Source organism: Salvia splendens, chromosome 18 (assembly GCF_004379255.2).
Source record: "Salvia splendens isolate huo1 chromosome 18, SspV2, whole genome shotgun sequence".
Taxonomy (NCBI): Eukaryota; Viridiplantae; Streptophyta; class Magnoliopsida; order Lamiales; family Lamiaceae; genus Salvia; species Salvia splendens.
This window is the reverse complement of record NC_056049.1, coordinates 3,792,742-3,809,684: the sequence shown is the minus strand read 5'-3', so window position 1 is coordinate 3,809,684 and position 16,943 is coordinate 3,792,742. Positions and strand designations below refer to the sequence as shown.

The 16,943-nt window shown below is 39.6% G+C and overlaps 2 protein-coding genes across 3 annotated transcripts; both read left to right on the top strand.

The window, feature by feature from the left end:
• Positions 1–528: 528 nt before the first annotated feature.
• On the top strand, positions 529–978 carry LOC121777917 (probable transcription repressor OFP9). Its single transcript, XM_042175248.1, has one exon. The coding sequence runs from the start codon at positions 529–531 to the stop codon at positions 976–978; it is 450 nt and encodes a 149-aa protein (XP_042031182.1).
• Positions 979–9,886: 8,908 nt separating this feature from the next.
• On the top strand, positions 9,887–11,329 carry LOC121776167 (E3 ubiquitin-protein ligase COP1-like). 2 transcript variants are annotated; one of them, XM_042173310.1, is made up of 2 exons: positions 9,887–10,536; positions 10,662–11,329. In XM_042173310.1, exon 2 carries the CDS (start codon positions 10,695–10,697, stop codon positions 11,202–11,204), a length of 510 nt encoding a protein of 169 aa, XP_042029244.1. In that variant the 5' UTR covers positions 9,887–10,536; positions 10,662–10,694; the 3' UTR covers positions 11,205–11,329. The 2 variants fall into 2 exon arrangements, with proteins under 2 accessions (XP_042029244.1, XP_042029243.1); XM_042173309.1 differs by having other exon boundaries at positions 9,895–10,548.
• Positions 11,330–16,943: the final 5,614 nt, after the last annotated feature.

The window sequence follows — 16,943 nt, the reverse complement described above, 5'->3', positions numbered from 1 at the left end:
CCAAGACTTGTAGACTAAGTTCATTGAGTTATGTCATAGGAGTAATATTTTGATCAAATGTCTCCCAATACTTGGACCTATGTAGTAAGCCTCCACTCAATAATATTAGAATATTTTAAAGTTCATTCCTAATTATGATCAATGGATAAATAAAAGCCAATTCCTCATTATGATTCTTGATTGGTTAATTAGGCCTAATCGTTAACCCTAAAGATTCTCATTCTTTCTCCTTTTATCATGCTATCCTTTTTTTTCACATCACATTAGCATAATGAAACATGTGTTCCTTTAAACTCGAGCCACAATTGGAAAGGCAAAGCCACCTAATACATTACCGTAAAAGAAACTAAAGCAAGATTTATGCAAATAAACAACACGATCCTCCCTTCCTACCCCAGATTCCATCTCCCAAATCCAGACTAATCTAAAGACACAATCATGATTACCAAGATCCCAATGTCTAACAACACAACTCATATATATCTTATTTGAGGAGTTGGCATTTCCACTTCAAATTAACATGTGAGAATGCAAAGAAGCAAAAACAAGAAGCATAGAGAGAAGCTCCAAATCAAATGCTCCAAGGCCTTCTGCGCCACTTGCAGGCTAAGCCTCTCTTCTTCTTCTTCTTCGTCTTCTTCCAAAGAAGATATTGAAGCTCAGACGGTTTCAAGCATAGCGCACGCGATGGTGCAAGTGAGGCTTGACCAGATGATCAGAGAGCGGAGGAGAAGGGTGGGGAGAGATGAGCGGGAGAGGAAGCTCGTGGTGATGGTGGCGATGGAGAAGTCGTCGTACGATATAAGGGAGGATTTTAGAGAGTCCATGGAGCAGATGATTGTGGCGAACTGCATTCGAGAAACGAAGGATCTGCGTAGGCTGTTGAACTACTATGTGTCCATGAATGATGAGGAGATTAGAGGGACTATACTTGAGGTATTTCATGATGTTTGTACTGATTTGTTTGTACATTTTTAAATGTCATTTTTTTCGTGAAATGAGTGTGTAATTTGTTCGTTAAATCCACTGCACTATGTAGATCAGACAAATAAAATAATATATTATTATAATTATTTTTAATTATAATATATTAAGCGAATCTCTCCAACCAAACATGGCCTAAAAGATTTGTGGACTCGGCCGCTGACCGACATTAATATAACAAATTTTATGTAATATGTATGTCCAAAATTAAAGTTTAGAAACTATATACCTTGAATAATTAATAACTATAACCAATTATTAACTTTTAAATTAAATGTTAAATAATACTCCATCTGTCCCTAGATAAACGAAACACTTCTTTTGGTCATGGGATTTAAGGAATTGGTATTTAAATAATTAAAGTAAAGAGAGTAAAGTATGAGACAGAGATAAAAGTAGAGGAGTGAAGAGAGAATAAAGTATGTGGAGAATAAAGTAAGAGATATAATTTTTTGCTAAAAAAGGAAATGACTCACTTATAATAGGACATCCCAAAAAAGGAATACGACTCGCTTATTTTCGGACGGAGGGAGTATTTATATACCCAAATTGAGTGCAGTCAAGTGTCGACCCTAATTAACAATCGCAAAAGACACCAAGCCTTATTAGTTACTGGTCTTATATACTATCTTGTACAGATTTATTGCAAACCTCGATTGAATGTTGGGCCTGATAAACTTTCATTTGGGCTTTTAAAGTTTGAGGATTTTGTTTTGGGCTTGGGCCCAGTCAGCTGTTAAGTAACCTACTACTAGCCTATATTTCGTTTTTTCTAGTTCAAATATTAATTTTGTAAAATCTCTATTAATGTTCTATAAGAGCATCCACAGTGGGGTGGACGATGGCACATCCATCGTCCGCGCCCTATGCTTCGTCCGCTGACGATAGGCCTTCGATCAGGCATCGTCCGCGGTATCGTCCGCCCCACTGCGGGCGACGCGGGCGATGCAACGCGTTTTCTTTTTTTTTCAATTTTTTTTTATCTATTTAAACCCCCATTTCTCTTTCCTTTCCCACACCAATAATTCTCTCCCATCTCTCACTTTTCCCACATACCAATATTTCACTATGTGAAGTGTGTGATCACGAGAGCCACACATCAATACGACTAAGGGTACGCGTGAGAAGCCGGATGCGGTGCGTAGCACATGGAGTCGAGTACATGTGTGGATGCATGAGGAGTTAGTTATAACCGCTTGAAGATCTCATCGAAGAGAGGGATATAAACTTAGCTCCAGCTCATTTTACACACACTTATTCACCACCGTTGTAACAGAAGTAGGAGAGAAAAGAAAGAGTGAGAGAAAGAGTTCTTGTGATTCAATCTCGAGAGTAGATTGTAGAGAGCTTGAGTGTTTTCTTTCTTGTTCCAAATCTGTACAGAGATAGAGAGATCAATACATCCTTAACTGAATCTTCCCGTGGACGTAGACAATTTGTCGAACCACGTAAATCTTCGTGTGTTATAGTTTTCTGTCGATCTTAGCTTGTGTCGATCGTTCATTGTTTCTTTACAAGTGGCGCCGTCTCTGTGGGAAGATTGAAGGCATTAATGGCGATGGCGCGCTACGAGACAGAGAAATTCAACGGGAAATTAGATTTCGGTCTATGGAGGATTAAGATGAAGGCCTTGCTCATTCATCAAGGGCTTGCCGATGCTCTAGTGCCGGAGGAAGGGGATGAGAAGCCTGCTTCGAAGCGGCAAGAAGTCTTGCAGAAGGCGCATAGCGCTATAATTCTCAGCCTTGATGGTAAAGTGCTGCGAGAGGTAGCTCATGAAACCTCTGCAAGCGCGATCTGGAAAAAGTTGGAAGATCTCTACATGGTGAAATCTCTGGCGAATAGATTGTATTTGAAGCAGCAACTCTATTCCTACAGATTCATCGAGGGAAAGACATTGAGTGAGCAGCTGGATCTATTCTCAAAGTTCGTGGATGATCTTGAGAATGTTGATGTAAAATTGGCCGACGAAGATAAGGCCATAGTTTTTCTCAATGCTTTGCTTGCCTCTTATGAGCAATTGAAGGATGCTCTATTGTATGGCCGTGAGAAATACATCACTTTTCTTGAAGTGCAAACTGCTTTAAAGGCAAAAGAATTTCAGAAAATTAGTCGGCCTCAATCAGAAGCTCCAAGCGAAGTCTTGAATGTCAAGAAATTCAAGAAGCAGTTCAAGCAGAAATCTGGGCAATCTGGTCAGAATAAGAAGTTCCTTGATAAAGATAAGAAGGAGACAAGGAGGTGCCATCACTGTGGAAAGCCGGGGCACATAAAAAAGAACTGTTTTGCTTTGAAAAGAAAGCAGGAGACAGAAAATTGATCAATAATCCACTGATGTTGTGCAGGCTGAAGAAACTCATCAGATGATGAATGTTGCTAAAGTATCTGTGAATGATAAGTGGATTATTGATTCAGGATGCGGTTTCCATGTAAGCTCTCACAAAGAATGGTTTCAAGATTTTTAAGCAACATCAGGATCAGTCTTGCTGGGCAATAATCAGGTCTGCACAATAAGGGGAATAGGCCATATCAGCCTCAAACTCACAGATGGAACTCTGATAACACTTTCTGAGGTCAGATTCATCCCAGAGATCAAAAGGAATTTAGTATCCCTTGGTGTTCTTGAAACAAGGGGTTTCAGTTTCAGATCAGAGAATGAGAATATGTTGATATGTAAGGGGTCAAAGGTGATCATGACTGCTACAAGAAGGCAGATACTATACTATCTGAAAGCTGAAGTAGTTTCAGGCTTCTCTAACTCAATTGAGAAGTCTATTGCTGATCTGAAGCTATGGCATACAAGAATGAGACATCTGGGAACAAAAGGGATGAAGCAGTTGGTCAAGAAAGACCTCATTCATTCAGATGCAGAAGTAGATTTAATCAAATGTGAGCAGTGTATAATGGGAAAAAGCAAGAAGCTTCCATTTCCTAAAGGAAAACACACTTCCAAGTCTGTTCTTGATTATGCTCACAGTGATATTTGGGGGCCTTCTCAGCCTCCCACTATGAATGGAGGAAGATATTTCATGACCATAATAGATGATTTCTCAAGGAAACTATGGGTGAAGATTCTCAAGGAACAGGCAGATGCTTTTGATTTCTTCAAAGAATGGCATCTGTTGGTGGAAAGAGAGAAGAGAATTACACTCAAATGCTTGAGGAATGAAAATGGATTGGAATATCTCTCATCAAAGTTCACTGAGTATTGCAAAGGAAAGGGAATTGAACGGCACAGAACCGCTCCAAGAAACCTCAGCAGAATGGCATTGCAAAGAGAATGAAAAAGGACAATTATGGAGAGAGGAAGGTGTATGCTTCTTAGTTCTGGGGTGGATAAGAGATTATGGGGTAAAGCCGTGTCCACTGCATTAACCCTAATCAACATGAGTCCTTCATCAGCTATAGATTTTTCTATTCCTGATTCTATCTGGTATGGCAGACAACCAAAATTTTCAAAATTAAAGCCTTTTGGTTGCAGGTCCTATGCTCACATCAAGCAAGGGAAGCTTGACTCTAGAGCATTAAGGTGTATTTTCTGGGGTATCAAAGTGGTTCCAAAGCTTTTAGACTTTGGTGTACATGGAAAAATAATGGCAAGCTCATCATCAGTAGAGATGTTACTTTTTATGAAAGTTGCATGCCTTGCCTTGTAGAGGCTAAGGCTGGTGCTTCAGTGGAGGTGGAGCCTGATGGCCTTGCTCACAATCCCTCAGATATAAGAGATGATCAGAATTCTCAAGAGCAGGGCACAAGTGCTGATCACAGTGAGATACCACAGAGGGAAAAATAAAAAAGAACCAGAAAATTGCCTGCTAAGTTTTCAGATTGTGAGATGACATTTTTTTCTTTATGCCTAGCAGAGGATATAGAATTTGTAGAGCCTGCCACATATGATGAAGCCATGAGAGGGAATGAGTGGGAAAAGTGGTTTGATGCGATGAAAGAGGAGATAGAATCCCTGATGAAGAACAAAACCTGGGTGTTAGTTGACAGACCAAGTTCACAGAAAGTTGTAGGATGCAAATGGATTTTCAAAAAGAAGGTGGAGGTTTCTGATAGGAAAAAAATCAGATATAAAGCAAGGTTGGTTGCTAAGGCTATTCTCAACATGAAGGAGTTGATTTTAATGAGATTTTCTCCCCTGTTGTGAAGCATACTTCCATCCAAATCATTCTATCAGTGGTTGCTCAGAGAAACTAGGAGCTACATCAGTTGGATGTCAAAACGGCATTCTTACATGGAGACTTGATTGAGACCATATACATGGAGCAGCCAATGGGTTTTGTCATCCCAATACAGGAAGATAAAGTCTGCCACTTGAAGAAAAGCTTGTATGGATTGAAACAAAGTAGCATACAATGGTATATCAAATTTGATTCTCATCTCAGCAGCATTGGTTTTTTTAAATCTGCATATGATAATTGTGTGTACATAAGGTCAGATGGAGAGCATGCAGTAACCTATTTGGTGCTTTATGTAGATGATATGCTAGTGGCTGCAGCTAGCATGAAAGAGATCAACACTATCAAGCAGGAATTACAAATGAGTTTGAGATGAAGGATTTAGGTGAAGCTAGGAGGATATTGGGGATGGATATTCACATAAACAGAAGTGAAGGCAGAATATGGCTGATGCAAGAAGATTATCTAGGAAAGTTAGTAATGAGATTCCAGATGGAGAATTCGAAGCAAGTATCAGTTCTTTTAGCTCAACATTTCAAATTATCCTTAGAGCAAATACCTAAGTCAGAGTCTGAGAAAGCAGAAATGGATAACATCCCATATTCAAGTATTGTGGGGAGTATCATGTATTGCATGATATGCACAAGACCTGATGTTGCTCATGCAATCAGTGTAACTAGCAGATATATGAAGGAGTATGTAGAGAACACTGGTTAGCTTTAAAGTGGATTGTCAGATACATCAAAGGCAGCAAGAATGTTGGGATATTGTTTCAGAAACAGAAAGATGAAGATGGTGATCCATTGATTGGTTTTTGTGACTCGGATTTTGCTTCAAATCTGGACAGCAGGAAGTCACAAACGGGCTATGTCTATAAGCTCTATGGTTCTGCTATATCATGGAAGTCCACACTACAATCAGTAGTAGCTCTATCTACTACGGAAGCCGAATATATTGCTATGACAGAGGCGATAAAAAAAGGTGTATGGCTGAGAGGAATCCTGGGAGATTTTTGGATAGAGCAAAAAGTTTTGAGGTTACTATGCGATAGCAATAGTGCGATTTGTTTGGCGAAACACCAAGTCTTTCATGAAAGAAGTAAGCATATAGATGTTAGACTTCATTTCATAAGGGATCAGATTGAGAAAGGGGAAGTTGAGGTGCTGAAAGTAAGCACATAGGAGAATGCAGCCGATGCATTAACAAAGGCGTTGCCACACTCTAAGCTGAAACATTGTTTGGAGTTGGTGAATGTGTTGCCCCGATGATCTGGAAGGGAAGATGGAGGATCAGAGAAGGGATGTTTGAGCTCTCATGCTCAAAGTGGAGATTTGTGAAGTGTGTGATCACGAAAGCCACACATCAATAAGACTAAGGGTGCGCGTGAGAAGCCGGATGCGGTGCGTAGCACGTGGAGTCTAGTACATGTGTGGATGCATGAGGAGTTAGTTATAACTGCTTGAAGATCTCATCGAAGAGAGGGATATAAGCTTAGCTCCAGCTCATTTTACACACACTGATTCACCACCGCTGTAACAGAAGTAGGAAAGAAAAGAAAGAGTGAGAGAAAGAGTTCTTGTGATTCAATCTTGACAGTAGATTGTAGAGAGCTTGAGTGTTTTCCTTCTTGTTCCAAATCTGTACAGAGATAGAGAGAGGTCAATACATCCATAACTGAATCTTCCCGTGGACGTAGACAATTTGTCGAACCACGTAAATCCTCATGTGTTGTAGTTTTCTGTCGATCTTAGCTTGTGTCGATCGTTCATTGTTTCTTTACACACTCTCTATCTTTCTCACTAAAAACAATGAGACCCGACGACGACTAGAGTACATCGGAGGGCATTACTCGGGCCTTATTCGGTTGCGTTCATGAGGCAGCGGCGGAATGCTTGGCCGAAATGGAGCGCGAGCGTAAAGTGCCCAGGCGGCGGCGCAGATCCCGAGGCTGATTCGAAGTTGCACGTTTGTCCACCGCGAGCACGACGTAGCTCACCAACGTCTGTTCGCAGACTATTTTGCCGAGCAACCACAGTGGGGCCCGATGGTTTTTAACCGCCGTTTTAGAATGTGGCGAGATATTTTTCTCAGCATTGTCCAAACGTTGGAGGCACGTGATGAATACTAGCAGAGTCGGGAATATGGCATCAGTAGACCCGGACTTACGCCTTTGCAGAAGTGCACGGTTGCGCTCCGGCATTTGGCCTACGGCACCACGACGGATATGTTGGACGAGTACCTTCACGTCGGCGAGACAACTGGCCACGAGTGCATGAATAATTTTTGTAGGGGAGTTGTGGAGGCTTATAACAACACATATTTGCGAAAGCCGACTGCTGAGGATTGCTAGGCCCTGATGAAGATACACGAGACGACACACGACTTTCCTGGAATGCTAGGGAGCATCGATTGTATGCACTTGGAGTGGAAGAATTTCCCGACGGCGTGGAGAGGCCAATTTACTAGTGGATACAAGGGCAGCGACCCGACGATGATCCTCGAAGCCATCGCTGACCATCGGCTCAGGATCTGGCATGCTTACTTCGGTGTAGCGGGGTCGAACAACGACATCGACGTCCTCAACTCATCCAACCTCTTCACCGAGCAATGCAATGGCAACGGCCCGACCATCGAGTTCACTCCTACCGGACGCCAGTATCATATGGTGTACTACTTGGCCGATGACATATACCGAAGGTGGCCTGTTTTATTGAAGACGATCAGCTGCCCAATGGGTGACAGGAGAGTTTTATTTGCGCAAAAGTAGGAGGCTGCGAGGAAGGATATGGAGCGGGCATTTAATGTGCTCCAAGCACGGTGGGCAATAGTGAAAGGTCCGGTGCGTTTCTGGTTCAAGGAAGTCATCGTCGATGTCATATATGCGTGCATCATCTTGCATAACATGATAGTCGAACACGAAGGGGGAAGAGTCACCGATTGGGGCTATGATGAAGGTGGATCTAGCTCCAGCACGACGACCCCGCCCCACGTTCGAGGATTACCGATGGGCTTCAATGAGGTTCTATCTAGAAAGGCCTCAATGCGCAACCAACAAGACCATGCTCAGCTCATGAACGACGTGATTGAATAAGTTTGGAACCGTAACCGCCATTAAGAATTTGTAATTTTTTATTTCGTACTGTAACCTTTGAACTTTCAATGAAATGAAGTTTTTTTTCCCAATTTTTGTAGTGTTTTAAATATTCAAATAAATAAAATGCTTAGGGCGGCCTATAGGTCATCCCACTGCAGGTGAATGGGTAGGAGGATAAAATGCTAATATGGCGGAATATAGGGCGCCCTATAGAGCGGACTATAAGGTGCCCCATTATGGATGCTCTAACCATAATTATTTGGGATAGTCTCTCAACTAAAATAAAATAACGTTGGTAGTTATTTTTATTTATTGTAAAGATTTGCTACATTAAATTCAATTTTTGTATATAATGATGTTCCATACTAAAGTACTTAATAAATACATTATCATTTATCACACTCTTTATAAATGGAGATGACGAATCAAGCAAAATTGATGGCAAGAAAGTGGAGTACTTCTTTTTGTTAAGAAAGGTAGCGTGCCATATGGAACAACAACGTATGTTGCAAAAATAAGAATTGTATTGTTACATAATTGAGTTTTTTTATATATATCAACCATATAATTTAATTATACATGTCGATGTTGAAAATGAAACAAATACTAAAACACTTGCACAATACAAATGATGACGTAATAGAGTGTGACATGCTTTGCCGATGTGTAGATCAACGATTGATAATATCGGGCCCAATTTATGGAACAAATGGTTCAATTATAAATTCAATTATCTGTTGAACATTAATCAAGCAGATTATCTAAAATTTAAAGCAAAAAAGGAGAAGATTGCATGATTGGAGAATGGATTATCCGAAATTGGTTTGAATGGCATGATTATAATAATATGTGATTGTAACTTTGCACCAAATGGCCCTATTCTACTATTATTGTTTGATAATTTTAAGTATGCGATTTATTTCATGAATAACAAAATGTTCAGGTCATGGGTTGACGATCAAACTATTAATAGAATATCAGAGCAATAAATACTTGTCCATCTTATGAGACCAACAAACGAAACGCATAAAGAATGCAAAAAGCAATTACAAAACAACCTCTACTGGCACTAACAAAATAGATACCAAAGAACATCAGAGCAATAACAACTTGTCCATCTTTTGAGACCAACAAACGAAATGCATAAAAAAAATGCAAGATGCTACCACAAAACAATCTTTAATGACACTAACAAAATAGATACCAAAACTGAGAAATAACAACCTACCAAACAAGAGCAATAACAATAAAAAGACAACAAAGAACTACTTAAAGCTCCAACCGAATCCTTAACCTCGAATCAAGAAATAAAAGATACACAGCAGCGGACAGCGGTGCCGTGCCGCTGGCACGGACAGACGTACAACATTGTGCTCTTCGCTGTGGATGCTCTTACATTGATAATCTTTAAGGGCATCAGCAGTGGGGCGCCCTATGGCACGCCACGTTATCAGTTTTGTCCTCCTACCTTCCCACCTGCAGTCGGGCGCCTTAAGGCGCGCCCTATCATCATTTTTTTTATATTTACAAAATCCATACGAATTTAAAAAAACTAATAAATTAAAATACGAATTTCAACATTTAATAAAAATTAATACATTACAATGCGAATTAAAAAAACGCAAACCCAGCGACGGCGGTTACGAGCCCACACTTCTTCAAGCAGCGTTTATGAGCTCATTTAAATTGACATCAACTATTATAAAAACAATAAAATACTAAAAACGGCTACTCAATTATCTTGCCACGCCTAAAAACATTTGCTCTCAGACATCCCCAACTAAACAGAATAATCAATCAGCTCGTCATCATAGAAAAATAACATGAATATTTACATCAAGTTTTAATGCCTTGAGTTCTGACTGCCACATGGGAAAAGCTTACCCTCGACGTATGTGCCCTGCTTTAATTTGACTTAGTTATGGCCGGCGACATTTTCAAGAACCATTTCCCATTAAATAATCACACCAATATATTTATTCCCAAAGGCCCTCTCTATTATATTGTAGTATGAACTCATACTAATCGCATGAAATTATCAATACTATACTCTATCTTAATTAGTCTTTCCTCCTAATCAAATTTTGTTCTCTCTCCTCTCATCTTTCTATCATTCCACTTGTTCTATTTTGTCTTTAGCTCTTTTCAACAAGAAAAAAAAATATTCCCTCTCTCGCTGGCAAAAACTCACCGGCGGCGTTTGTTGTATTAATATTGAATCACAGAGGCGGTGGTGGCGGTTTTGATGGCGGCATAAGCATTCATGTGATTCACGTGAGTGAGCGAGTGAGTTCATACTCTTCTTCTGTTTGCATTAATTCATTGCTCCTTGATTTTATATAATCTCTAATTTTGTTGATTTTTTTTTTTGCAAAATGGGGGAAATCATGGGGTTTCAGGTGAGGACGGTGTGGGACATCCTTGGGGAGAGAATGGACGGCGTGGATCGCGCGGCGAGGAGGCCCAGTTTGAAGGAACGGCTCGGATTGAAGGGGCTGGGCTGCTGTGGGCCGACTTGGGGGATTGGGCCCACGGCCATGAGCGTGATTGGTGATGACGATGGTGATGGTGGGCCTGAATCACCTGATCCGGTGCCGGTTGCGGAGCCGTGCGTGCCGCAGTCGCCGGGGATGAACCTGGCGGCGGCGCTGGCGGCGGAGAGGCAGATCAGGGCGGCGCTGGATTTGGATATCGGCGTGGCATCGAGGGTGTCGTTGATGACGCTGCTGGAGGAAACGGACGGCTGCGATGGGGAGGTGAGGAGGAGAGAGGAGGGGGAGAGTGATTCGGTGTGCTGCGTGTGCATGGGAAGGAGGAAGGGAGCGGCGTTCATACCATGTGGGCATACTTTTTGTAGGGTGTGTTCGAGGGAGCTGTGGGTGAACCGAGGCTCCTGTCCCCTCTGCAACCGCTTCATTCATGAGATTCTCGACATATACTAATAGGTCGGGAATTCGAGTCAACATATGAATCATTGATGTTATGTAAAAAAAACATTGATCAACAATATATTTGATGTCATCTTCTACTCATATTATGCAGTGTTAATAATGTTGTTTTATAGTTTTAAATTAGATTAATGTGTGAGAACTAATATTGGTGACACTAATGTAATGTTATACTTGTGTTGATTTTATATAAGAATAGACGTTAGAACGGAAATAAAATGAAAAATCTATGCAGACATATTGAAGAAGAGTTTTAACTTTCCCCCCATTCTAAGTTTGAATATAATGAGAGTATGTATTAGAGCACCCACAACCGTGCTCTTGCCAGCGGCACGGTTGTGGGCCCGGGCGGTACTATTCATGCATGCTCTCTGGGAAGAGCACAACACCCACAATTGTGCTCTTCCGCAAGGACGAGCACAATTAATATAAAATTCAATTACACAAAAACATTTTCATAATACTAAAATTCATTAAAAAAACCACAATAAAAATTACAAATTACAAATAAAATAAAAAGACATAATTAAAATCCTAAAAATTAAAAATTACATAATTAAAATACTAAAAATTAAAAATTACATAATTAAACTCCTAAAAATTAAAAATTACATAATTATTGGCTAATATTACCCGAGGAAGACTACGCATCCGGCGGCACCAACCCCAATTATTTTTAGAGACCCAATATCATGGACTCGTGCGTTTGAAGTTGCGTGGGGGTCATAGTTGACCTATCGGCCATATTGAGTTGGGCCAAAAGGGTCCACAACGAGTTGTTCGGGGGTGGAGGTGGAACATAGGGTGCGGGTTCGGGAGCGGGGGCAGATGGAGTCGCGGCGCGACGGCGTTCGGCCGCCGCCTTCTTCCTTCCTTGCGGTCGGCGTCGGGAACCGCTTGGTCCGGCGTCGGGGCTACCCAAGTTAGCTTCGGCGAGTTGGCTAGCCACTTTTTCGCCGGCGTCGGATAGGGATGCCGACCGTGAGCGTTTGGAGGAGCCGCTAGAGGAGGATGTTACGCCTCCTAGATACTTCGGGTGCGTCCTCGTTTCCTGCCAAACATTAAGGTACTTGAATGACTTACCGTTCATGGATTGTTAGGTGCTCAGCGCGGCAGTGATGATGTCAACCTCGCTCCGCCCGCTCCCGGCATTCCGCGACTCTTGGAGGAAATAGCCGTTGAACTTGCCAATTTCGTCGTTGTCTCAGCCGATGCAGTTGCGCACCATACTCTCGTTGCGCTCGATCGTTCCCGGCGGCCGGTTTGCATTGTACCGCCGAGAGACGCGCCACCAAAAGTGATCGCCGGATTGGTTCGTGCCAACCACCGCATCTTCGGAGATTTCCAATCTATCCATCTCCGCCGGTGAGTACGGTGTGCGGACACCGGCGCGAGATGGATGAGTCTGCGTTTGGGAAGGGACGGGAGGCCTAGGCTCCGGAGTCCACCCGTATCGCCCATCGGAGCCACCTTGGTCGTCGACCGGGTATGGCCGGTAGCCACCCGGAACGCCCGAATCTTGGGTTTGAGGAGGGGCCGAATATTCCGTATCCGGACTAGGAAACGGTTGCGAACCGAACCATTCGGGGTTCCAACCGTGGGAGCCGCTTGGGTTGTCGTCGTGACCGGACATAGTGGTGTTGTAGGGTGTGAGAGGAAGATGAAAATGGATATGAGAGATTGAAGATGAGAATGGAGATGAGGGAATGATGATGAGAATTGTGTAGTGAAAGTGTGAATTTTTTGGAGTGAAATTGGGGGTATTTATAGATGAAAGTGTGTATTTTTGGGGTAAAAAAAATGAAAAAAAATTAAAAAGGTGTAAAAAACGGTTATAAACGGATATATTTTTTTGGGGAAGTGATTTTTTTTTTTTTTTTATCGATTTTTTAATTAAAAACTTATTTTTTTAAAAAAAAATAAAAAAAATTTAAACTCAACGGCTATGCCGTTGACGAATGGGAGGGCGACACGTGTGCGTCCGCTGGCACGGACGTGCTCGATACATCGAGCAGCGGCGCGGCTGCAGCGGCGGCGGTCCTTCGCCTTGCCAACGGCGCGGACGGCGGTGGCGACTTTCGCCACCGCTGCGGATGCTCTTACTTTTTCTCATTTTCAGCTTTTATTCCTTTTTAAAGTAACTTCTAGTCATTTTGACAATTTAGTCTCATTTAACACTAAAACAATTTTTCTATGGGTTATAAATTTGATAGACTATCTCATATTCTCAAAATATAGAGACACCACTTTGCTTAGATATCACCCCATCTTCCATTTAAAATTACTAAAATTATGTGTTGAAACAGTTTGTGTGTGTGTGTGTGTGTGAAAGAGAGAGAGACAGAGAGAGAGGTTTTTGCTATTAATAGGCCCAATTTAAACATTTCTAAACAGACAACAAAGAAGTCCATTAATAACCAATTTTAAAATTAAGAAGCCCCAAGTTATTTAGCTTGCATAAAAACTAACGTGGATTGGGCTCTTAAAATTATGCTAAAAGTAGCCCAGCCAATGTGTGCCAATTTCCATTTAAAAACAGAACTTTTGTAAATTGCAACAGTTAAATTTCTCATGTTTGCGTCAGCGTGATGATGGAGAATTTCTCATTCAATTATTGTAATTGTGTCAAACTTTAATCATGTTATTGAATGACATGCATCTTAACATTATAAAACACTCAATATAATTATTCAATCATCTCTATAATTCATGATGAATTGATGGTTATTGTTAAGGTTATTATAATCACCCTGGAAAAAAACAAGAAAAACAAAATTCCAGCTATTATTATGTACGTAGCGCACAAATTCCTATACAATCATCATTATACTTTACCTTTTCTGTTTTATTATGTATTTGGTGAATAGGTATACTTTTTACAAATTCATTGATACAAATACATGTGATGTGTTCATAGAGACACTCCACATGCAATTGGACCACAATATACTCGATATTTACATAAACGTAACGGATTTAGCATCATAACAGTTTGGAACTGGGAAATAGATTGGTCCACAAAAATCTAGTATTGTTCTCCTCAAAATAGAAATTAATCAAGGCATAAAATAGGAGAAGAATACTTCAAGATGAGAAAGTTTTCCATGCAATAATAGTGAGGCTATAGTTTGGTTTGCTAAGTTTACAAATTCATGCATCTTAGAAATGTTTAAAGTTAAGATTATAAAACTTTATTTTGAAAAATAAGTTGTTGGTGTTATTAGATAATTGGGATTCCAAAATATTGGAAATTTTGTATCATAAGAAATTCGGTCTTTGTATTTAGGTAAAGTTTCACTTGAAACTACATTTGTAAGAATATAAGTAGTTGCATGTGTATATGTTATGTCCAAATTTGACTTTAATAAAAAAAAATACGAAGTTTGTAAATTTGACTATGATGAAAATTTCAATGGGTGAGGTAGATCAAGTGCATTATTCAATCTCTAGAAACTACTAAAGTACCTAAAAATTGGGGAAGGATAGGTGACATTATAACTAAAAATTAGTGTGGTTGACACTCTATTCACCATTATTTTGTTCTCATTTGTCTTCAATAATTGTCAACTAAATTTTAATCACATCCTATCTTAACCTTCCTCCACCAATTTATGCATATTGTCAATCCGCCAATCATTCATTTAAAACTAGACAAGATTATTGATAGAAATTGCTTAATAGATCCATGGACCCCTCTACAACATACGACATAATTACTATTTAAGATTATCTATCCCATTTGTAGTGTCTCACGTTGTATCCCACTATCAATATATTTAATTTTTCTTCTTCAATCTTTATCATATACTCCATATTTTTGTTTAATTTTGAACTTCTTCTTTTCTTCTTAAAAATAAATTAATATGGAGTGTACGCATTTAAACCTTTCTGTCATTCATACGATCCAGTCAAACTGCATTGACCGGACTTAGATTCCAACATGGGTGAGATCAAACCGACGTTTTAGTATTTACCACATTTTAATTTCACAATTCATTTTTCTAAAATGAAATGCCGACCACATTTATATTAACATACATGGATATTTTTTGAGAATTTTGCTTAGTATTTTGGGTGGGAAGGTGAAACTTATACCTCCATCAATCTCGGCATCTCTTTCCCTTTCATGGTGTGAGCATGCACACGGTTCAAAAACCACCGGTTCCCACCGGAACCGGCGATTCATGGTTCAAAAAAAATCATGAACCTGAACCGGCCCGCCTAGGGTTTAGGCGGTTCCGGTTCAAAAAACCGCTGGTTCCGGACCGGTTCGGCGGTTCGGTTTTTTTTGCATTTTCTTCTTTATTTATCTATGGAATGTGCGTAAATAAAATTAAAAAAATCTCAAAGAAAATTGCTTTATTGATATAAATTTAAACGAGACTACAAGTTACAACAATTACAAATCACTAAAGACTTGAAGTCTTAAATAATAAATTTAAATATTGGTTGCTTTTTTAATCATCTATTTTTATCATTCTTATACAAATTATATTAATTGTTGCTTTTTTGCACATTTTAATCAATACGTTGAGAAAAATGAGTAACATACCTACATTTAAATCCAATTATTTGAACATGTCCACATTCTATGAATATACAAATTATGAGCAACATGCCACATTCAAATTTAATTAAACTATTATAACTAAACTATTCTAGTTGATGCTATTATTAACTATAAATTTGTCTTAGAAAAGAAATTATGACAAAAATAAAAATAAAAATAGTAAATAATAAAATGTAAAAAATAAAGAAAGTTTTGTCTTCTACATTGGAAAAAGATTAATGAATGATCTAAACATATAGTTATAAAAGAAAATACTTCAACATATTTTGTCCTACATCGAAAGTGAAACATAAAATATTCAAGGATGTCTTTATAAAAGAGAAACAACCAATAATGGTTTCTTAGAATTCAGAGGCCCAACAAATAAATATGGGATATTATGAAACTTTTTATATATATTTTTTTGTGAAAATTAACTTTTAAATATAAAAATTAATTTTTATATAAAATAAATATTTTTTTTATTTTTATTTGAACCGCCGGTTCGAACCGTTGAACCGCCGGTTCCGGTTTCTGAAAATTGTGAACCTGAACCAAACCTTCCGAACTGCTACCGCCGGTTTCGGTTCTGGATTATGAACTGGCGGTTAACCGCCGATTCGGTTCAGTTTGTGCATGCCTAGTGTGGGCCACCACCACATGAGACACACTGTATCCAGACACTATCTATCTCCTACAACTCAGCCCTTTTGGGGAAGAACAAGTTACCAACTTGCCAAGTGGATTACTTTGATTCAACTTCGAAAACAACTCTTCAATTGAACGGCCCTCACTTTGCATGATAATTGATACCTAACTTGCTAACTAGATATAAGTTGTAACAAAATACTCCCTCCGTCCCGTGCTACTCGCACGTTTGCTTTTCGGCTCGTCACAAAGTCCTTACACTATTTATAATTTAAGTTAGAATTAATGCATTTAATTAATATGTTAGTTTAAGTTAAGAGCTCTTTTATTAAGTGATGTCTCATTACACTTAAAATTCTTTTTTAATTACACAAAAAAATCAATCTCAAATTTACGGCCTAAAATGAAAAGTGCGAGTAGCATGGGACGGAGGGAGTATATTTTATACTTTATTAAATTAACATTTGTCATATGCATGATTACCACGTGTGTTCGCACATTTGGGAGGCAAACTCATCTCACATCGATAAAAATTG